Source organism: Aythya marila (genome assembly GCF_965140915.1).
Source record: "Aythya marila genome assembly, chromosome: 7".
Classification (NCBI taxonomy): Eukaryota; Metazoa; Chordata; class Aves; order Anseriformes; family Anatidae; genus Aythya; species Aythya marila.
Genome location: NC_139048.1, coordinates 34,884,977 through 34,902,620, shown reverse-complemented (window position 1 = coordinate 34,902,620; position 17,644 = coordinate 34,884,977). Strand labels below are relative to the sequence as shown.

The following is a 17,644-nucleotide window of genomic DNA, read 5'->3' as shown; positions in this document are numbered from 1 at the left end:
AATTTTCCCCACTACTTTAGCTCCCATTCCACAACTGGTAAATTGGCTCAGCGTTTTACTCCGTTTTTCCACCAAAGATAATGTTCCTTGAAATGGACATCGACTGTCTCTTAAAACCCAGTAAATCAAAATGTCTTTCCTGAGCCAGCAGCAGGAGTAATGGAAAACATTTCTCAGAACTAGTTTGTTTTATTTCTAAGAAAGTGTTTGACCTAATGATCTATTTTGGCAAATTGGTATGATTTATGGAGAACTGATGAGCACGCAGTAAAAAACAGCCGTGCAGCTACCTGTCATGAGTCAAACTTTTTACGCAAAATTCAAAAATATACACAAACAGATCAGTGGTAGATTTTAACAACAACAACAACAAAAAAATCTGCTGTTCAGTCAGCAAAGATGAGAAAAAGAGTTCACAGAGTGGCTAGAACTAACAGCTTGACAGTATGCAATTTAACTGCCAGTGTATATAAAATCTCATCCTACATAGTATTTAGCAAGATCATCAAAATCTGCTGCTGGATTAATGCAGCATGGAAAAGGACGATCAACCAGCTAAGTGTGTAGATCTCACATGCAGACATAAGAAAATCAGTAGACTGTGACACATTAACTGAGTGCAACTTCATTAACAATCGAACAACCAAGTCACGTGCTCAAATGTAAAGACCTTTGGCAGACTTTTTCTTATTGTAGCACTACTGGCAAGAGAGAGAAAAAGGCAAGGCGGCATGGGAGTAAGGATAGGGAAGGGCTTGTCGTTACAAAGAGGAACAGCAAACAAATGGGATGGTCAAGATGGGATTTGTACTCCTACGGATAAATGTTACCTCTTCCTGAGCGTACGTGCGCATGCATGTCTGCGTGTGGACATGAGCTAACAGGAAGAAGGGAACCATGAGCGTTTGGTACAAGAAAAGCAATTAAGCTGCATTATCTCGTGTGTCCAAACGCCACCAGTGAAGCACCATGTAGCCTTTTTTCTCCTGCTGCCCTACCTCTTTGATGACTGCTACCGGCCTACTCCACCGATCTGCTACTCAGGAACAGGGCTCCAGGTCAAAACCACTCTGAACTACAGAGGATCTGGCTTGGTGATATATAATTAAACCAAGTGATGGATGAATTCTTGCAAATGAGAGCAGGAACTAGCCAAGTATCTTCCTGAAGAGCCCGTCTCGTCTAACCACGTACGTGTAGGGGACGCTCCCTGCAGGCATCGCCGTGCTGCAGCACCAGTCCCCATGGTGTGGGGCCCGGCTCCGAGCTCCAGCCCAGCGGCCACGCAGCTCCCTCAGGGACCACAGATGCCAGCCACGTCTGCGGATCCCACCCACAAAGAATCACACAGAATTTCTAGGTTGGAAGAGACCTCAAGATCATCGAGTCCAACCTCTGACCTAACGCTAGCAGTCCCCACTAAACCATATCCCTAAGCTCTACATCTAAACGTCTTTTGAAGACCTCCAGGGATGGTGACTCCACCACTTCCCTGGGCAGCCTGTTCCAGTGCCTCACAACCCTTTCGGTAGAGGGAGCAACGCACTTCTTCTACCTGCTGCTAATTCGCTTTTTTTTCACCTCTTGTTTCCTCGGTGCCTCACTCTCCCCCCTCTACCTTTTATTTTTAGTCCCCTTTTTATTTTTTTCCCCCCCACATGACCCTTGTGGTGCTTGACAGCTCCCCTCACAGCGGGGGCGGCCGTTGGGGCGGCCGTTGTGGCGGTTGGGGCGGCCGTTGCGAGGCCCCTCCCGCCTCTCGCGCTGTCGCGAGATGCCGCTGACGGGCGGAGCGGGGCCGGGGGCGGAGCGGCGCCGGCGGCCGGGCCGGGCAGGGCCGGGCCGGGCCGGGGGCACCGGGAGCGGCGAGCAGGCCGCCTCCGCGCCCATGTGCCCGCAGCCCCCGCCGTCCATGGAAGTGATGGAGGGGCCGCTCAACCTGGTGAGTGAGCGGCGAGCGGCGCCGGGGCCGGGGCTGAGGCTGAGGGAGGCCGGGCGGGGGACGCGGGCCCGCGGCGGGCGGCTCTGAGGCGCTGGGCTGGGCAGAGCTGCCCCTCACCTGCCCCCACAGCGAGCCAGCCAGGTATTTCAGCCAGCCTGGTGCCTGCTATTCGCTGGTAAGTGGCTGTAAGCATCAGCTTTGTGTATATATCACCCATTAACAGGTTTGTGTTGTTTTTTGTTTTTGTTTTGTTTTTGTTTTTTTTTTACTGGGACCACGCACTAGGGAGTATGAGTGACAAGTGCGTGACTAAAGCTTGGCCTCTGCCCGAAAAGATGATCCTTTGACCACAACAGTAGAGTGCCATTACCACACCTGTCTAGCACCAGGCTAAAAATAAGATCAAGGCACTTTGACATAACGGACGATACAGGAAAAGGTTGCTTTATATAGTCCTGCACAGAAAGTGACCAAGTTGGCAGCACGTACGTCCCTGCTCTGTTTTAAGAAGTGTCCTGAAACACTCAAACTTTTCCTGAAACTGCTGCAGAATGCAGTCATGGATCTTATGTGGAAAAACTCGCTGTCTTCAGGCTGTATCAACTAACTTACTTTTCCCCCAAGCTCTTCTATTCACCGTCCCTCTCTGCAGATGAATTTCATATTTGTAACAACATTCAGGGGAGGTGCCAATTCTCCAGTGTAAGAATATTCATTTAAGTTCCTGATAATGTTCAATGTCATGTACTTCTCTTGCTTCTCCTCAAAATCTCTTCTAGTTCACGTGGACCAGAAAAGCATAACTTTTTCCAGAGATGCCAAACCACTTGGACAGGAGGGAGGAAAAAAATCCTAAGCTATTAATTGGTCTCATGTACACTAACAGTTAGGCTTATTTATCTGGTAACAATGACTCTTGTCTTAAGTACAAGATATTTTCCTTCTTTCAGTGCATTGGTGGTTGCTAATTTTAGTGAAATGTCTTTCTCTAGAGTTAAAAATTTTGATTAGAACTTGCTATAATTCTTGTATTCTGCTCACTTTGTCCTTTGAAGCTCACATCTAGTTTTGGATACTTGGAAGCAGGGGTACTGTCCTGATTTTCCTGGGGATCTGAATTGACAAGAAATCCCTAGTAGTTTCGCAGTGTCCTAATGTCTCCATTTCTGTCAACATGTAGCACACCCACTGCACTTAATCACTTACGTTAGTGGCTTTCAGTTACGTATTTCACTATTTGCTTAGCTTTCCTAATTACAGGTGGCATGCCATACCTCACACATTCTGCTGACTTGAGTTACGTTATCTATATTTCAGAGAACAGAAATCTAAAGAAATTTGGATTAAGTATCTGGCCTTAATTAAAGCCTCAAGATGTTTCTTTTTCTTTAGTTTAATTGAATTTTGGTTTCCATATTTTGCTGATTTCCTTCTGTAGGTGGCACTTGACAAATACTGATTTGCTTTCCAGGGTTGTTCTTAATATCTACAACTTTAATGTTTGTTTTATTTAACTGAGTTTTGATAGATGACCCTCAAGTCTAATAACTTCGGTGAGAAATGTACCCATCTTAGAGTTTGGACTTCAGTTCATAGACTTTTTTTTAAACTTATTTTTATGGTTTGCTGTTGTTTAACAGATAATTATGCAGTCTAACCCCACCTTTCATTCCCTTAACCTTTCCAGGGCTTGTGCTACAGTACTAACCGCCAATTTGATTTTCCACTGAGCTGTCCTCAAGGTATCCGTTGTATCCAGCGATACTTCATTTAGGAATAATTTGAGACAACTCTTCCCAAGTCTGTTGTGATCCCAGTTATTAGCACCTTAGGAAAGTGTTTTGGGGAACTTTGATACCCGATCATTTATTTAGGCACTTCTTCTTGCCCTCTTCCTTCCTTCTTTCCTACTCCTGCCCTCCTCCTACCTGCACAGGGTGCTGTATGCTTTGCAGACAAATGCCATCTAACTGCAAAAGAATGGGTTAAAGCCCTGATCCTTTTCCTAACAGGGAAGCCGGTTCCTCAGTCCTGTGAGTACAGTATTTAGGTTACACCAGGGAACTTCACACTGCTACAGGCTAAGTGCAGTCCCTGCACCTGCAGGCAACCGTGTAGCGGTTATCTAGTCCAGCTGAACACTGGTTTTCAGTGCTGTAAATTAAGACACGTCAGCATTCCGTAACAAATCTAAAAACTGTTACAGAAAAAACAGTTTTCTGCCTGACACCTTTGAAGAATTTTCCATACTTCAGAAGCATAGCAGCACACGGGTGACCACCAGAAGCTTGGAAATACCACAGTAAAAATATGAGGCAAATATTATCAGCCCCAAGTAGTTAAACAGGAAACTTGTTTATTGAATGGAGCCCAGCACCCAGAACCTCGTAACTCTGTGGACTTCAGTTTAATACCACTGTGTAGGTATTCAGCTTTCCTGTAAGACACATGCTAAGGAGCCATTCCGCATCTATCTACCTTGTATTTCTCCTACAAGATCATAGCATTTCTTATGGCATATAGTAAGATAAAGTTCTAGATCTGGTGAATGCTAATTTCTGTAAGTTTTTTGAAATATAAGGGTAACTTGAAAAGCAGTTTTGCTGAAAACTAGAAAGCACAGACTAGTGGCCGGAATGAAAATCATACAGCAATGTATATACTGCCAGTCAGTGGTCTACATTAACAAAAGGTTTGTAACTGAAGTGAATACCACATCCAGGTGAGGGGAAAATAGCAGGCAGAATATGCAATATGGAAGAGTGGGGAGGGGGAAGGGGGAAAGAAGGCATCTGTGAAAGTTTACCAGAGACCAAAGGACTGACACCATGTGGACCAATGTGTTTGAGATTTAATGCCACCCTGTACCTCTTATTTTGGGTGGGGGGAAACAAAAGAAAAGTCATGTTCATCTATAGAAGCACGCACTGAATCCTGTTTTTATTTTTTTAATAAACCATAACCTGAAAGCTGCTATGCTTGCTCTTTCTATGTAAAACGAAAGACAGAAAGGCAGATACACTCAATTCTGAACTCAGACTAGAGGAAACAAGCTTTTAGGTAGTGAAAGTGGAAGAGTCTCATATAGACATGCCTAGCGAAGTCTGTTTTTACCATGGTAATAGCAGCACTGTCTTGGCTTTCCCTTTACGCATGATACATATGTGGGTATCTTTTCAGTGAAGGCAGTGTAACGTGTGAACCACAGAGGCAGCAGCACATCTGAGAAAAGTGAGTGGTGGTACTGAGGCGATGCCGGGGATGCTCAGCTGCACACCCTGCTCACTACTGGCCTCCTTGGAAAGGCCCAGCAACGTGGTATTCAGGTCATTCAACACCGTGTTCATGTCATTCCTCCTCAGGCACAACACGAGCCTATTCCGCGTAGCAGGTCTAACACCTTGGAGGAGCTCCCAGCCAGGAACGTAACTGACTAAGCTACAGGTGGCTGACAGAAGGAAGCATCATTTCCTCCCTGCTCTCCGTGCTGTTTGGGTAGCTACCAGCAGTTCCTTTCTGCTGTGTCACGCTGGCATCACAGGCAGGGTACATGTGGATCACTGAGCCACACGGTTCAGCTCCGAGTAAGCGTGCTTAACACAAGTCTGAAAGGCCAAAATGAAGCAGCAGGCTGAAGCACTCGCTGAAGCCTTTCTGCCCCACCTCTTGGAAGCTGTTGCCCACAGATGGCCTGTTCACCATTAAACACTTGTGGTGCTGGTTCAGTTGTCCCTGGTGAGGGTAGCTCAGTTGCTGTGTCATCTGAACCGTGTAGTTTAGGGCTGTAAGTGTGCAAACAGGAACCCAGATTGCTTTTATTGCCAGGGCAGTGGGACCGTTCTCCTTTAGCTTATACCCTCCAGTTACCAAGACCTGCATATACCTGCTGCAGCACTATCCGGAGGGGAAAAGCATTACTAGAGCAGCTGGGAGCTGTAAGGATGTGAAACAGCTTTGAAAACCAACTTGAAGCATATAGTGCTTTTATCATATTAAATGGACCAAGAGGAAGAGAATGAGGTTGACCTGAGCATGTATTAAGGAAAAGGGTACCACAGCTTACTGAAGGTGCAGGCGATCAGGGAAAGAAGTGCAGCTGTGCCTGCATGGGGTTTGGAGGCACCACCTAGCCTGAGCACTGTGTGCAAGGTGGTTTCGTGCCGGATCTTTTAACTGCATTTACACAGTGAGGAACTCAGACCAATCTATTATAGCTTAGATTTGGGATAGGTTGGAAACACACACACAGTCAATTAGGGCTATTCAGTGAATTAACGCTGGTTGGCGAAATGACAAAAAGTTGGCTGTGTGTCTGCCCATATATTTAAACTCTAATACTACTGCTTACAATGGAGTTGAACTCCAACATCTTTACAGTTCAATAAAAAGTGACTGAGGAGCCTCTTAATGTTGAGGGTACATTCTCATGAGTTTCACATACTTATTTTGCTCTATAGTCACACTAACTGGTAATTTACAGTTGAGTCACAGTTCTGTCAACCTTGCTAAATACAGGCTTTAAAATAAAAAATTGAGCTAGCATGCGGCTAGTGGTATTGGTTGAGCATTCACAATGGGCTGTGCCATTGTTTGTTTCTCCTTTAGTCAACTCTGTCTTTCTCCAAAGCATATGAGGAGTACTTTTAAGAGGGCTTGCTTCTGTTGATAAAGCTACATGTTGCCCTTTCTTTAGGTTTAGTGGCAAATCTGTTCCCATTGTTTAGCATAAGTTATAGGACAAGATTTTTCAAGTTATTTTTGCTTTTAGTGTAACTGCCTGGAAATACAAGCATTTTCTGACTTGTTTGTGTGTGTGTGTGTGTATCGAGGAGTGGAATGGAATAAAGAGAGAACACTAGTGTAAAACTTGACCTGACTGTCCAAGAAGAAACTATAGCCATCTACATAAAAAAAAAAATAAAACAGAAGAGTCATGATAAACATTTCCAAGTTCACTGGTTCCAGGTGAAAATGGGTTTGAAAGACACTTGTGTGTGCGTGGAGGAAGCGATGAGGCACCACCTCATCCCAGCCTTCATGACCTGCTGCTGTGCAGTTCCACATGGAAGATACTCAGCACGCTGGTACAATACTGAAGCAGTAACAAGGTGCATTTTCTGATCCTTCCTTTCCCCTAAGTACATTCTTAGAAAGACAGCCCTGTACCCGTAAGGAAACAAAACCACTGGACAGATCCCTCATCTCTCAGAAAAATACCTTTGTTGTTGCTTTCAGCATTAAGCGAGCATAGGTATTGATCCTTTCTGGCAAAGATGACTAGTATCCACAGTTCATAGCATAGAATAGATGGTATTAGTGGCAAACTTTGGTTGCAACTCGAAGCATTTACAGACTGTTATATTGCACATAACTTTCTTTGCAGTCCCATTTGCTCACGCCCCTTTACTTCTGTAGCTGGGTTTTCCTGCCTGTGTAACTTTGTATTAAGTAAACCACTGTAACCTGCAATTCATAATCATATTACAATATGTCAGTTGCTAAAGAGCCCCTTAAAATTAAGGGAGAAGGCTGCAAGGTTAACAGTTTATGCAAGACTTTGTCCAGTGCAGAACAGCTCCCCTTCTGAGAAGAAAGGGCAACAAAACACATACGATACTATTTCAACTACATGAGGACTGTTGCGCATTACTGCTCTGAGGAGAGGGTGGTGGACTTCCCTGTTTGAAAGTGAGTAGCACTATCTCTACCCTTTAGAAGTACTGCAGGACAGACCATGCTTTTGTACTGTTACTCTCAGCGCTGTAAGAGCTAGCAATCAAGTGGAATCACACTGGAAAACAGCCTCCTTCTGTACCCTCAGCCTAAGCTAGGATCCTTTGGTGGTAATCCTTTAAGTCCTAGTGGTTCATCTTCCCTAGAAAGAGTTAGTGTGTTTGTGTCTTTTTGAAGTTTGAGAGTAGTGCCCAATCTGGCAAGCAGGCCTCGTGACTATGTTTCAGATGGCCTGCAGGTGCACCATTGTCTAGTTTGGATTGGAAAGAAGTATTAATTTTAGGGATGCTAAGGAAAGCTTTAAGCAAAGAAATACCTACACTGCTGCTTTAGAGGGGGATTCGATTATTCTTTGATTCTGTTGCTCAGAGGTTACCTAGGCAGTAGTTTGGGTTAGCTGGGTGGAGAGTCAAAGGGGAGCACTGCTCGGGAACATCAGTACTGACATACAAACATCCCTCAGCATCTCACCCACAGCCGGGAAGTGAGGAAAGCTGTCTGCCTTACCTGCTCCTGCAGTTCATCTGGGGGCTTGCAGTGACTCAGTAAGGCACACACCGATCCCTTTAGAACCAAATATTTTGGAGTAACTCGAGGAAGCTTTTTAGCTTGGTCATCTGTCATTCACACCTGTTTCCTCTTAGGAGAGTCAAGTTGTTACACCTGTCCATTTGCCTACTGGGAATTCCTGCTCGTCTGGATGGGGAGGGACATCTGGAAGTAGTTGCCGAACTGCTTCCCCCCTCCAAATCCATAGCTTGTTAAGAAATTATAATTATTCTTACACCACATCCTACATATATTTCCAACACTGCAACTGGGAGAGGAAGGAGAAATCAGATATGTAAACCCACTGCGGTTGTGCAGCAGCTGTTTCTGCAGTCATCACAGCAGCAGTACCAACATCAAAGCAGTCCTGTTGAATCTGTTAGGGACCAGCAGAGCGGCTTCAGTATCTTTGGTGTAAACACCTTCCTTTAGCATGACATCAGACCGGGGAGAGACTCGAGAGCCGTTTTTCTCACTGTATGATACAGGGCCCATTCTTCCATTGCCAGTTTTATAACGGGATACAGACCACTGAGTTCAAAATAGCTTTGCTAACAATGGTTGGATGCTGTGTCTGAGTGGAACCGAGTGCTAAGAATAAACCAGCAGACTAGACAAGATGTAGAAGCTTACCCATGATATGTGGCGTATTAAGCAAGTGCTTCTGTTGCGGATTCATCACTTGCTGCTAGGAAACAGCACCACAACTTTCTTCAGACTGCTGCTTTTGAATGTTCTGCCATGAAAATGGGAGAAATTCCTTGGTCCTTGCACAGTCAACAAACTGGAACGAGCATTTGCAAGGTGGAATAACTAACAAATTTTTCCTTGTCAAACTGGCAGGAAAACATCCAAAATGAGGGATTTCTTTCCCCCATGACTAGCTGAGAACACCTAGCTTTCTCACTGGTTTTCCTTGGATCCTGTTCCTGCCAGGGAAAGCTGGTGCTCTGCAGCAGGACGAGATGTCCTGACATCTAGATATTTTGATGTAACAGCAGGAAAAGTATTTTGACCTTGCAGTCAAAGAATCCTCATTTCTTTTTGCTAGCATCTCTGATCTGTGTTTTTTGTTGTTGTTTTTTTGTTTTTGTTTTTTGTTTTTTCTAAATTGTTTATTCATGGTCTAGCCCAGTTTCTTCAGACTCCCTTGAACTTCACTGGGAGCTAATTGAAAATGAAAATAATTTAATTGCCACACCAAATAACAACTCACTGTCCTCAAATGATCTGCATGTGCTTAAGTGATTTGAATATGACCGTGCCCCAATTGTTTAAAACATATGAAAATAACCTTTGAAAACAATCCGTTTTTGTATGTGGAAACTAACAAATAGAACCAGTCCCTTGGCTTTTTGGCTTGCTTTCTTCAGTCTTTTGTCTCTAGCTGTTTCCTTTTGCCAGTTCTTTTAGACCCACCTGTGCAGTTTGCAGAAGAAGCTGTACCAATAACAATTTATTGAAAAAAAAATGTTTTGCAAGGAGCTAGCTCAGGTGTTTTTATGTGCATGACATAGCTAATTTGTAACTGAATGACCTGCCATGAGTAACCGAGGAGTTGGCTCTATATGAGCTGTTACTCATTTGTTCTTACCCAGGGGAAATAAGCTTCTCTTTCTGGCATATGTCATTTGTAGGAGTCCATAGAAAACGACCATAAAATAGATGATTTTCCAATAGAAAAACACTTCATCTGCTGAGATTATTTAACCTCGGGGCAGAAGAAATGAGTGCTGGCAGTGCTATGAGGATTGAATGAAGATGAGGAAGAGGAATGCGACTGAAGTATTTGTTGTGGAGAATCAAGGGGGTTTTTGGTGTTTGTTTGTGTTTTTGTTTTTTTTAAATACTCACCATATTAGCATAGAAAATCAGTTTTAGAAAAGCTGAATGTCTAAATGCAGTGATATAGCTGCTAGGGATTGCTTAAGAACAGTTGTTTCCCAAAAGAGTGTTTTCTGCAGAAGTCACTCTCTTCTGTGGTGTCAGAGCTGCTAAAATTCTGGTAGAAAATTGAACTTACTGTAACAATTTAGGTGTTAAGTCAATTTGGAGGACAAAAGTGACAAAGAAATTGATCTGCATTTTGAAACTTTTCTTTTTAAAATGGATATTAGTGCAAGGATCATGTTAGACTTGATACAATCACGTCACTGTCTTGTTTGGATTATTTTACCTTTGATGTTTCTACCAAAATTGCAGGAGCAGAGAAAAGTGTAATTCCTGTTAGGAACCAGTTGTTCTCACTTCTTGGGATACGGACAAATGCTGTCATTTTTATATTGCTCCTGGAATATGCTTCAAGGGAGTCTGTGACTTACATGCTCCATATGTCTAAAGCCTGATGTGTTTTATGCCTTTGTTTGGGTGAAAAGAGGGAATAGAGAATCTCTACGGGGCAGAGATGGAATTAGAGAGGCGGTCTGCAGGCCTTCAGTTCCGTTGCCCCTTTAAGTTTCCTCAGTATGGATTTGGTAAAGGCTGTCTTGAGAGACTACAGTCTTAAAAAATGTAGAATCAGACAAACGCTTTGGTTTCTTAACTGTCTCGTGTTGTTTCACAGAGCTGGTGCCTGGTACTTAACATCTATTTTCTTCACACTCAGCATGGAGTGAAGCAGCCGTGCATCCTGCGCGTTACTGACAGCTGTGCCGGCTGGGTGCTTGTAGCCATTCATATCACAAAGCTTCTCCTGGAGAAAGGGCCACAAAGTTCCTATCTTACAGTAACGACAAAAGGATTCGCTTTCATGAATGCTGCAGTGCTCATTATGCAATATTCTTTCTCACTAAGCATATGCAAATACTTGCGCCAATTGCTTGCTTTCAGCAACACTAGGCTACCCTGGTGGTTTGCATTAGTAGCTTACAAATGCTGGTAGAGAATTAACTGTTGTACAGCAAGGACGTGACTTTGATACCTTCAGCTATGGCTGTACTGCTTCCATGAACTGATGTAAGCTGCAAACAACCAAGGTCTTTTGCACTTCCTTCGACTGAGAAGCAAAGCTTGCTGGGGATGGGGCAGCAGAAAATGGCAGAACAGGGATAAGCTGTAACATCTCATTTTCAGCTCTGTAGTTCAAACATCTTGCATTCTGCTGCCTAAATTGGTCCTAAACACTTTCAGCTCTTTGTAGTTTCTGTGGCCTATTGGTCTTTTTACACAGCTACAGTGAACGGCTGCCTATGAAGGAGAGGATGTACTTTTGGAGGAGAGCTTCCAAAGGCTTTTACTGTGTACACACCATCTTTGCTGCATTAACGAACTTCAGCTCCTACCTGTACAGTACAGATCCTTGTAAGGCAGTATTAAAAAAAAGAAACCAAATTATACATTTCAGAAGGGACTGGGAGATCTGAGCATAAAGGCCTGAGAACTGGAATCAGTTTAAGACTTCTAGATATACCAATTACTTTAAAAACTGATCTATTTGTTGGTTAACCCTCACTGATGCAACGCTCTTTTTAATTTTAAGGCTCACCAGCAGAGCAGAAAAGCAGACCGCTTGTTGGCAGCAGGGAAATATGAAGAAGCAATTTCTTGTCACAAAAAAGCTGCTGGTGAGTAGAAATTTCTCACATTCCAGTTTTTAAAATCAGTTTCTGGATTTGCATGTTTCATGGGAGCATCTCGTTACTTGCAAAATATTCTTTTTATTCTTCGCATGTGAATTTGTTTTTCAGTCAAGATCAACAATCTTTGTAGAAACATTTTCTCAGATACGAGCAGCTGAAGTCAGACATTTCCAAAGTTGATTTTGCCGGGGGTGGTTATCACTGCTAAGGCAGTTCTTGATTCAAGTTGAAGCCAACACCTTGTGTCGTGTACAAAGTGCAGTTGGGGACCTACTGTAAGCTGGTTTTGCCTTACACTTCCTTTTTTCTTCGCTTCTTTCATGGCTGAAGTAATGTGCTTTCTATTGATAAAGCAAATATGCGAGCTTTCTATGACAGAAGTTTATTTACTTCCCCTTCCTAACGTGTAAGTCAAGACAGCTAATAGCAAGTAATGAGCTCGGCTTCCCTAGAAGCAAAGCAGGACAGCAGAGCACATCCCAGGCCTTGATGCGGTGACTGACAGCCTCTCCGAAGCGAGACTTTGTGCAGCTACCTGTTCATTTAACCAGTCATGCGTAATTATTTGTGGTGGAGTCCCTCAGCTGGCTGACGGTGTGGCAACTGCTTGGCAGAAGAAGAAAGAGGAACTCTTAATTGGTGCAATAAGTAGGACATTTCCAGTGACAGGGCTTGTGTGTAGAAAAAATAAGTGGCTACTCTGAAGATCGTAGCCTAGATACCAGGCATTCTTGCTTCCCGTTCATAAATACCAGAAAACCCCATAGAATGAGAAACTGAAAATTGGTATTTATGAGTAGGAAGAGCAATGAGGGATAGCACATATCCTGATATACAGACTTTTCTTTTTGGTTTCCTTCATTTCCTACACCAAAGCAAAACCAAATAAGGTATTGAATGTTTATTGTTTTTCTTCAGTTGACGATTCTGTGTCATTATCTTACAACCTGAATTTGGTTAAGAATTTCTTATATCTTGTCATTTTCAGCACTAGCAAGATACGGTCAAAGTCCAAAGTGCTGCTCTGCCTCTAAGCCAGCACATTTTTTGGTCTGAAGGGGAAGTTAATGAAAAAAATGGAGAACTACAGACTGTACCTCCTAACCAAGAATATAATTAAAACATGACTTAATAACACAGGTGCATCATGAGAGAGAGGATTTTACTTACCACATTTTGTTTTAAAATGCATGTATATTAAGAGTCCAGTCCTTATCTGTGTTTCTCCCCTTCGTGGGAAAAGTTGTTGTTCTGCAACTTTCTGGAAATGGCTGCCATGACACTAAGCTCCCGACCTGCTCTGAAAAACAAATGGTTAGCAGTCTCAGCCAGCAGGATGCCATGGCAAGGGTGTAGCATAGACTACATGATCTTACAGTCATTTTTTTTCTGATTTTTGAGAAACAGCAGGTGTTTCCAGCCTCTGTAGTTTGGTAAATACTTTGCATTTTGACTACTTCTTTTGTGTGGGAATTCAGAATATGAACAGCCTGAAGCTTTTTTTTTTTAACTTTTAAGGAAACATTCAAGTCTTATAACCTTGCCTAACACATTTATCAATTTTCTCTTCTGCAGCATACCTTACAGAAGCTATGAAGCTGACCCAGTCAGAGCAGGTAAGACCCAAGTGTAGTGGACACCAGAACTCTGTTGTGTATCTGTTGTGCCCTCACTGATCGTATCCCTCTTGTACTCCACATTGTTTTCTGAGATCCACAGCATCTACACTGGGAGGTTTGGAAGTGCAGAGATGCTAGTCTGCCTTGAGAGTTTTTGCAAATTTACGTGGAGCAGGGATGGGAGAGCTACTAACCCATCCAGGGGTTCCCTGGCAATGGTTTCTAGCCTGTAAGGTGCCTTCAAGTAGGTGATAAAACTAATTTCATGGGTAACTTTTGCTCTGAAGCAGTTAGGCCATTTTGCTGAGACACAGGAGCCGAGTATTTCATCTACAGTGTGCCAAATGAATCTGTTCTTTCTTAATGTTGGTTACAGATCAGTTAAACTTCTTGTGCATCTGCTCAGGGGTACTATCACTGTCTGGCTAGTGATTTACACACACAAAAAAGACTAAATGTTAACTCCTGAACAATATCAGCAGTTGTATTAAATTTGGGTGATATATCCAAATCTCTTGCATTGCACAAGCAGAAAGCACTTCTGGTTGGATTTACTGTCTGAATAACAAAGGCTCCTTCTCTCCCTGGGGCATGCTATGATGCTGTTTATGTAAATATTTACAGGCATGTAACTTTACTTGCATGAATATTCAGGTGGATTAAGGATCACCAGTTAAATTGTTTAATCTTGTTTTTACTCAGGCTCAGCTATCACTGGAATTACAAAGGGATAGTCACATGAAACAGTTACTGCTCATCCAGGAGAGGTGGAAAAGGGCAAAGAGGGAGGAAAAGCTGAAAGCCCAGCAGAACGCTGACAGAGAAGCAGCTGCACACCTTCAGACTTCTTTTAAGCCACCTGCTGAAGAATCTGATGATCAGAATGTCTTGGTTCCTGTTACTCAGAAATACAGCCCTTCCACAGAGAAACATCTACACGACATTCAGGGTGTCTTTGACAGGGACCCGGATACGCTATTATTTCTGCTTCAGAAAAAAAAGGAGCCAGTGGAAGCGTGCATTGGCAGCAAAGCTCCTAAAGACGACAAAACAATAATAGAAGAGCAGGCAACCAAAATTGCAGATTTGAAACGGCATGTAGAATTTCTTGCAGCTGAAAACGAGAGATTAAGGAGAGAGAATAAGCAGCTAAAAGCAGAAAGAGCTAGACTCCAAAAATCTCCAGTAGAGAAGGAGTTGGATGTCGATGCTGACTTTGTAGAGAAGTCAGAGTTGTGGAGCCTGCAGCAACACTCGGAAAGTACTTCTTCAGCTGCAACTTGGCAAAAGTTTGCAACAACTGCGGGGAAGGCAAAGGACATTCCAATACCCAACCTTCCCCCCCTGGACATCCCATCCCCTGAACTCCCTCTGCTGGAACTCTCTGAAGATATACTGAAAGGACTGATGAATAGTTAAAAACCAGGAAAAAAGTGCTCAATGTAGTTACCTAAACTAAGAAAAGGGAAAACCACCAGGACAATGATAACCTGAGGGCAGAAACATCTAACACAATCCTACTGTTGGAGAAAAGGCATTAAGCAACTTTGTTACTGTGAAATACACATCATATCTGATCTACTTCATAAAACTTAAAGGTACCATAATCGGTATAAGATGGCAAGCTCTTTAGTCTTTCTCCCAATGTTTCAAACCAAATGACTGCCTGGAGAATGTTTCATGTAACACAATCCTTCAGGGGTTTAAAGTATGCTATATGTAATAGTTACCTATAATGCCATAAATGATGGTGCAGAACCTAACTGTTATGGTTGCCAGTTGGCTGCCACTTCATATTGAAAAATGCTTTCTAGCATGAATTTAAACTGTGCATTTCATTATGCATAACTTTGTTAATTCAGATACAGTGCAATTTGTACACCTCCTAGATGGATTTATGTGCCACACACTATACTCCTGGCTAAGTTAACCTCAAATCAGGAGAGATTTAAATTTCCATTCTATGAAGGAACCAACTTATTAGTTCTGTTGATGAGGTTTTTTTTGGTTATCTGTTTACATAACTAATCAGGGTGCATCAAATCTAGCTATTGGTTTCTGTATAAAGTGACATTGTTTAAAAAAAAATCTATACTTAAGGCAAAATACCCTTTTTGTTTTCAGCGATGCATGAATGGAAGTAATTCTAGCTGGCAGTATTTGATTGAACAAGAAATTGTTTACAGCTTAACCTGATTCAAAAAGGATATGAAAATAAAATCCAAGGTGTTTTGACACTAAGCGCGTGTTAAATCTGTACGAACAAATTTAGATTTATTCTAATGGTGTTAGTACACAACACTCACCTCAAGTTCTGTGTTCAGCCGTCAGCAGACACTGATGACTAGGATGAATTCAGAGGGCCTTGCGCGTACATAAAGTGACTTTGCTAATGGCTTGCTTAAATACCTGGAGAGAGGTGAAGTCTCAGGGGAAGCAGCACCGTGCGTTTGCCCAGAGAGAGGCTCCCCTGGGCTGAAGGATGAAGGAGTCGTGCTGCGAGAGCTGTGCACACACATGTGGGCTGTTGGTTTCTGCGCCGAACCCAGGCTTTCCTGCCGCAGGCCTGAGGGTGGTGGTGTGTCCTGGGGGCACGAGTTAGCTCTGGCTGTTGCTGATTAATGGAAAGTGTTGAGTGTTGCAAGCTACCCCATTCCAAGTCATTCTTGAGTGTTACAAGGTAAGCTTGCTCTTTCTAAGGGTCCTTTTTTTTTTCCAGAATAGCCTGGAAGTACAGCAAGGACACCTCACTGCTGTGCAAATTCTCCCCATGCCTCTGTATGCCTGGTCTGTCTCCTGTGCTTGCTTGAAGGGAAGTAGGGACTGCAGGCTAGAAAAAGCTATGGAAGCAAAGGTAAGATGAGTTCATTAGAGGAGGTCCCTTGTGCTGAATTGTAGCAGGAAACGAGTCTTTCCAGGGGGGTAAAAAGTTTTTTTTTCCTGTTGGAGCAGTTTAGCAGATGGTCCCACGGCACAGCTGTGGTGAGGTAGCCTGTTCCAGGTCAGCCCCAGCCTGCTGCTCTCACTGAAGTGCGAGTTACATTCTCTGTCATCTGCCTGGCTGGCTGCTGCAGGTGATAAGTCAGGAGAGCAGTGTTCCTGTTCTTGTAAGTAATGCAAAGAAAATGGCATGTGCTCACGGGAAGGAAATCAAATTATTTAAGCATCTCTCTCAGGTCACTGCCAGGGCTGTTAGCTGCACACAGACGTGGCAGCTGTCTCTGCAAACAGCAGCTCTAGGAGAAAAGGAAGCAAGTTCAAGCCTGGCTACCTACCTCTGCCAAAGAATCAGGAGTCTAAACGGGGCAGGGGAATAGCAGGTGCCACCTCTGGTTCTTTTAGCCACAAAAGTTCTGTTTGTCCCTTCCTATGAAGCTTTTCCCTTTTGCTGCGTAAACAAAACACCAGATCTGAAGAAGGAAGCTACTTCTCTGGAGGAATATCACCAAGCAGAGGCAAACTCTATGCTGCCACTTCGAAAGCGATGTTGAAACTTTTCTCTCTTGCAATTCAACCATTTGTTTACTCTGTTCTTGCAGTCTGCCCACTGAACGCAGGAACGCTGCTGAAAACAAACTTAAGGCAGCGTGGTTTAACACTAGTCCCGTCAGTGGTGCAGAAACAAGAGTGAACGTAATGTTCTCTTTAATGGGATAGGAGCTCCTACACTGTGGGTTAAAGTACTGCTAGCATTACACGAGCCATGGGGAAGGCTATGTCTTGTACAGTGCACAGCCCAGCCTAGTGGAGCAGGTGATACCACTCAAGAGTCAGACCATGGCCTAGCAAAGAAGTTGATGTGCTCCTGGTGATGAAAGAGCCCTCCCAGGCACTGCCAGACTCTTCCTCCCTCCCTTCCACGCAGCGCTGTGGTCAGCCAGCCACAAAGCCTGCCAGGAGAGAGATGTGGGAGCAGATGGGATCATCCCTCCTGGCACCGTGGGACGTTTGTAAAAAACAGCTTACAGCTGAGAAGCCATGAATAATGACTTTTTACGAAGTGCTTTAAATTCTGGGCAAAAAGCCAAGTGTATGGAATAAGACAGAATGTCAACTTTTCTAAGAAAGGAATGTTTCAATATGTGTTTAGAGCGAAGCAGTCACATGGCCCATTTAAATAATGATAAGTCATATGGAGAATACTATGAGAGAACAAGTTTTAAGGATACATGGTGATATATCCAAGGAAATTCTCTTCAAGGTCTATCAGCAACTAGTTTATT

At 43.4% G+C, this 17,644-nt stretch overlaps 1 protein-coding gene across 1 annotated transcript; it reads left to right on the top strand.

The window, feature by feature from the left end:
- Nucleotides 1-1,796: 1,796 nt before the first annotated feature.
- NRBF2 (nuclear receptor binding factor 2) lies at nt 1,797-15,680 on the top strand. Its single transcript, XM_082764292.1, has 4 exons — nt 1,797-1,942; nt 11,703-11,787; nt 13,378-13,418; nt 14,124-15,680. Exons 1-4 carry the CDS (start codon nt 1,889-1,891, stop codon nt 14,838-14,840), a joined length of 897 nt encoding a protein of 298 aa, XP_082620418.1. The 5' UTR covers nt 1,797-1,888; the 3' UTR covers nt 14,841-15,680.
- Nucleotides 15,681-17,644: the final 1,964 nt, after the last annotated feature.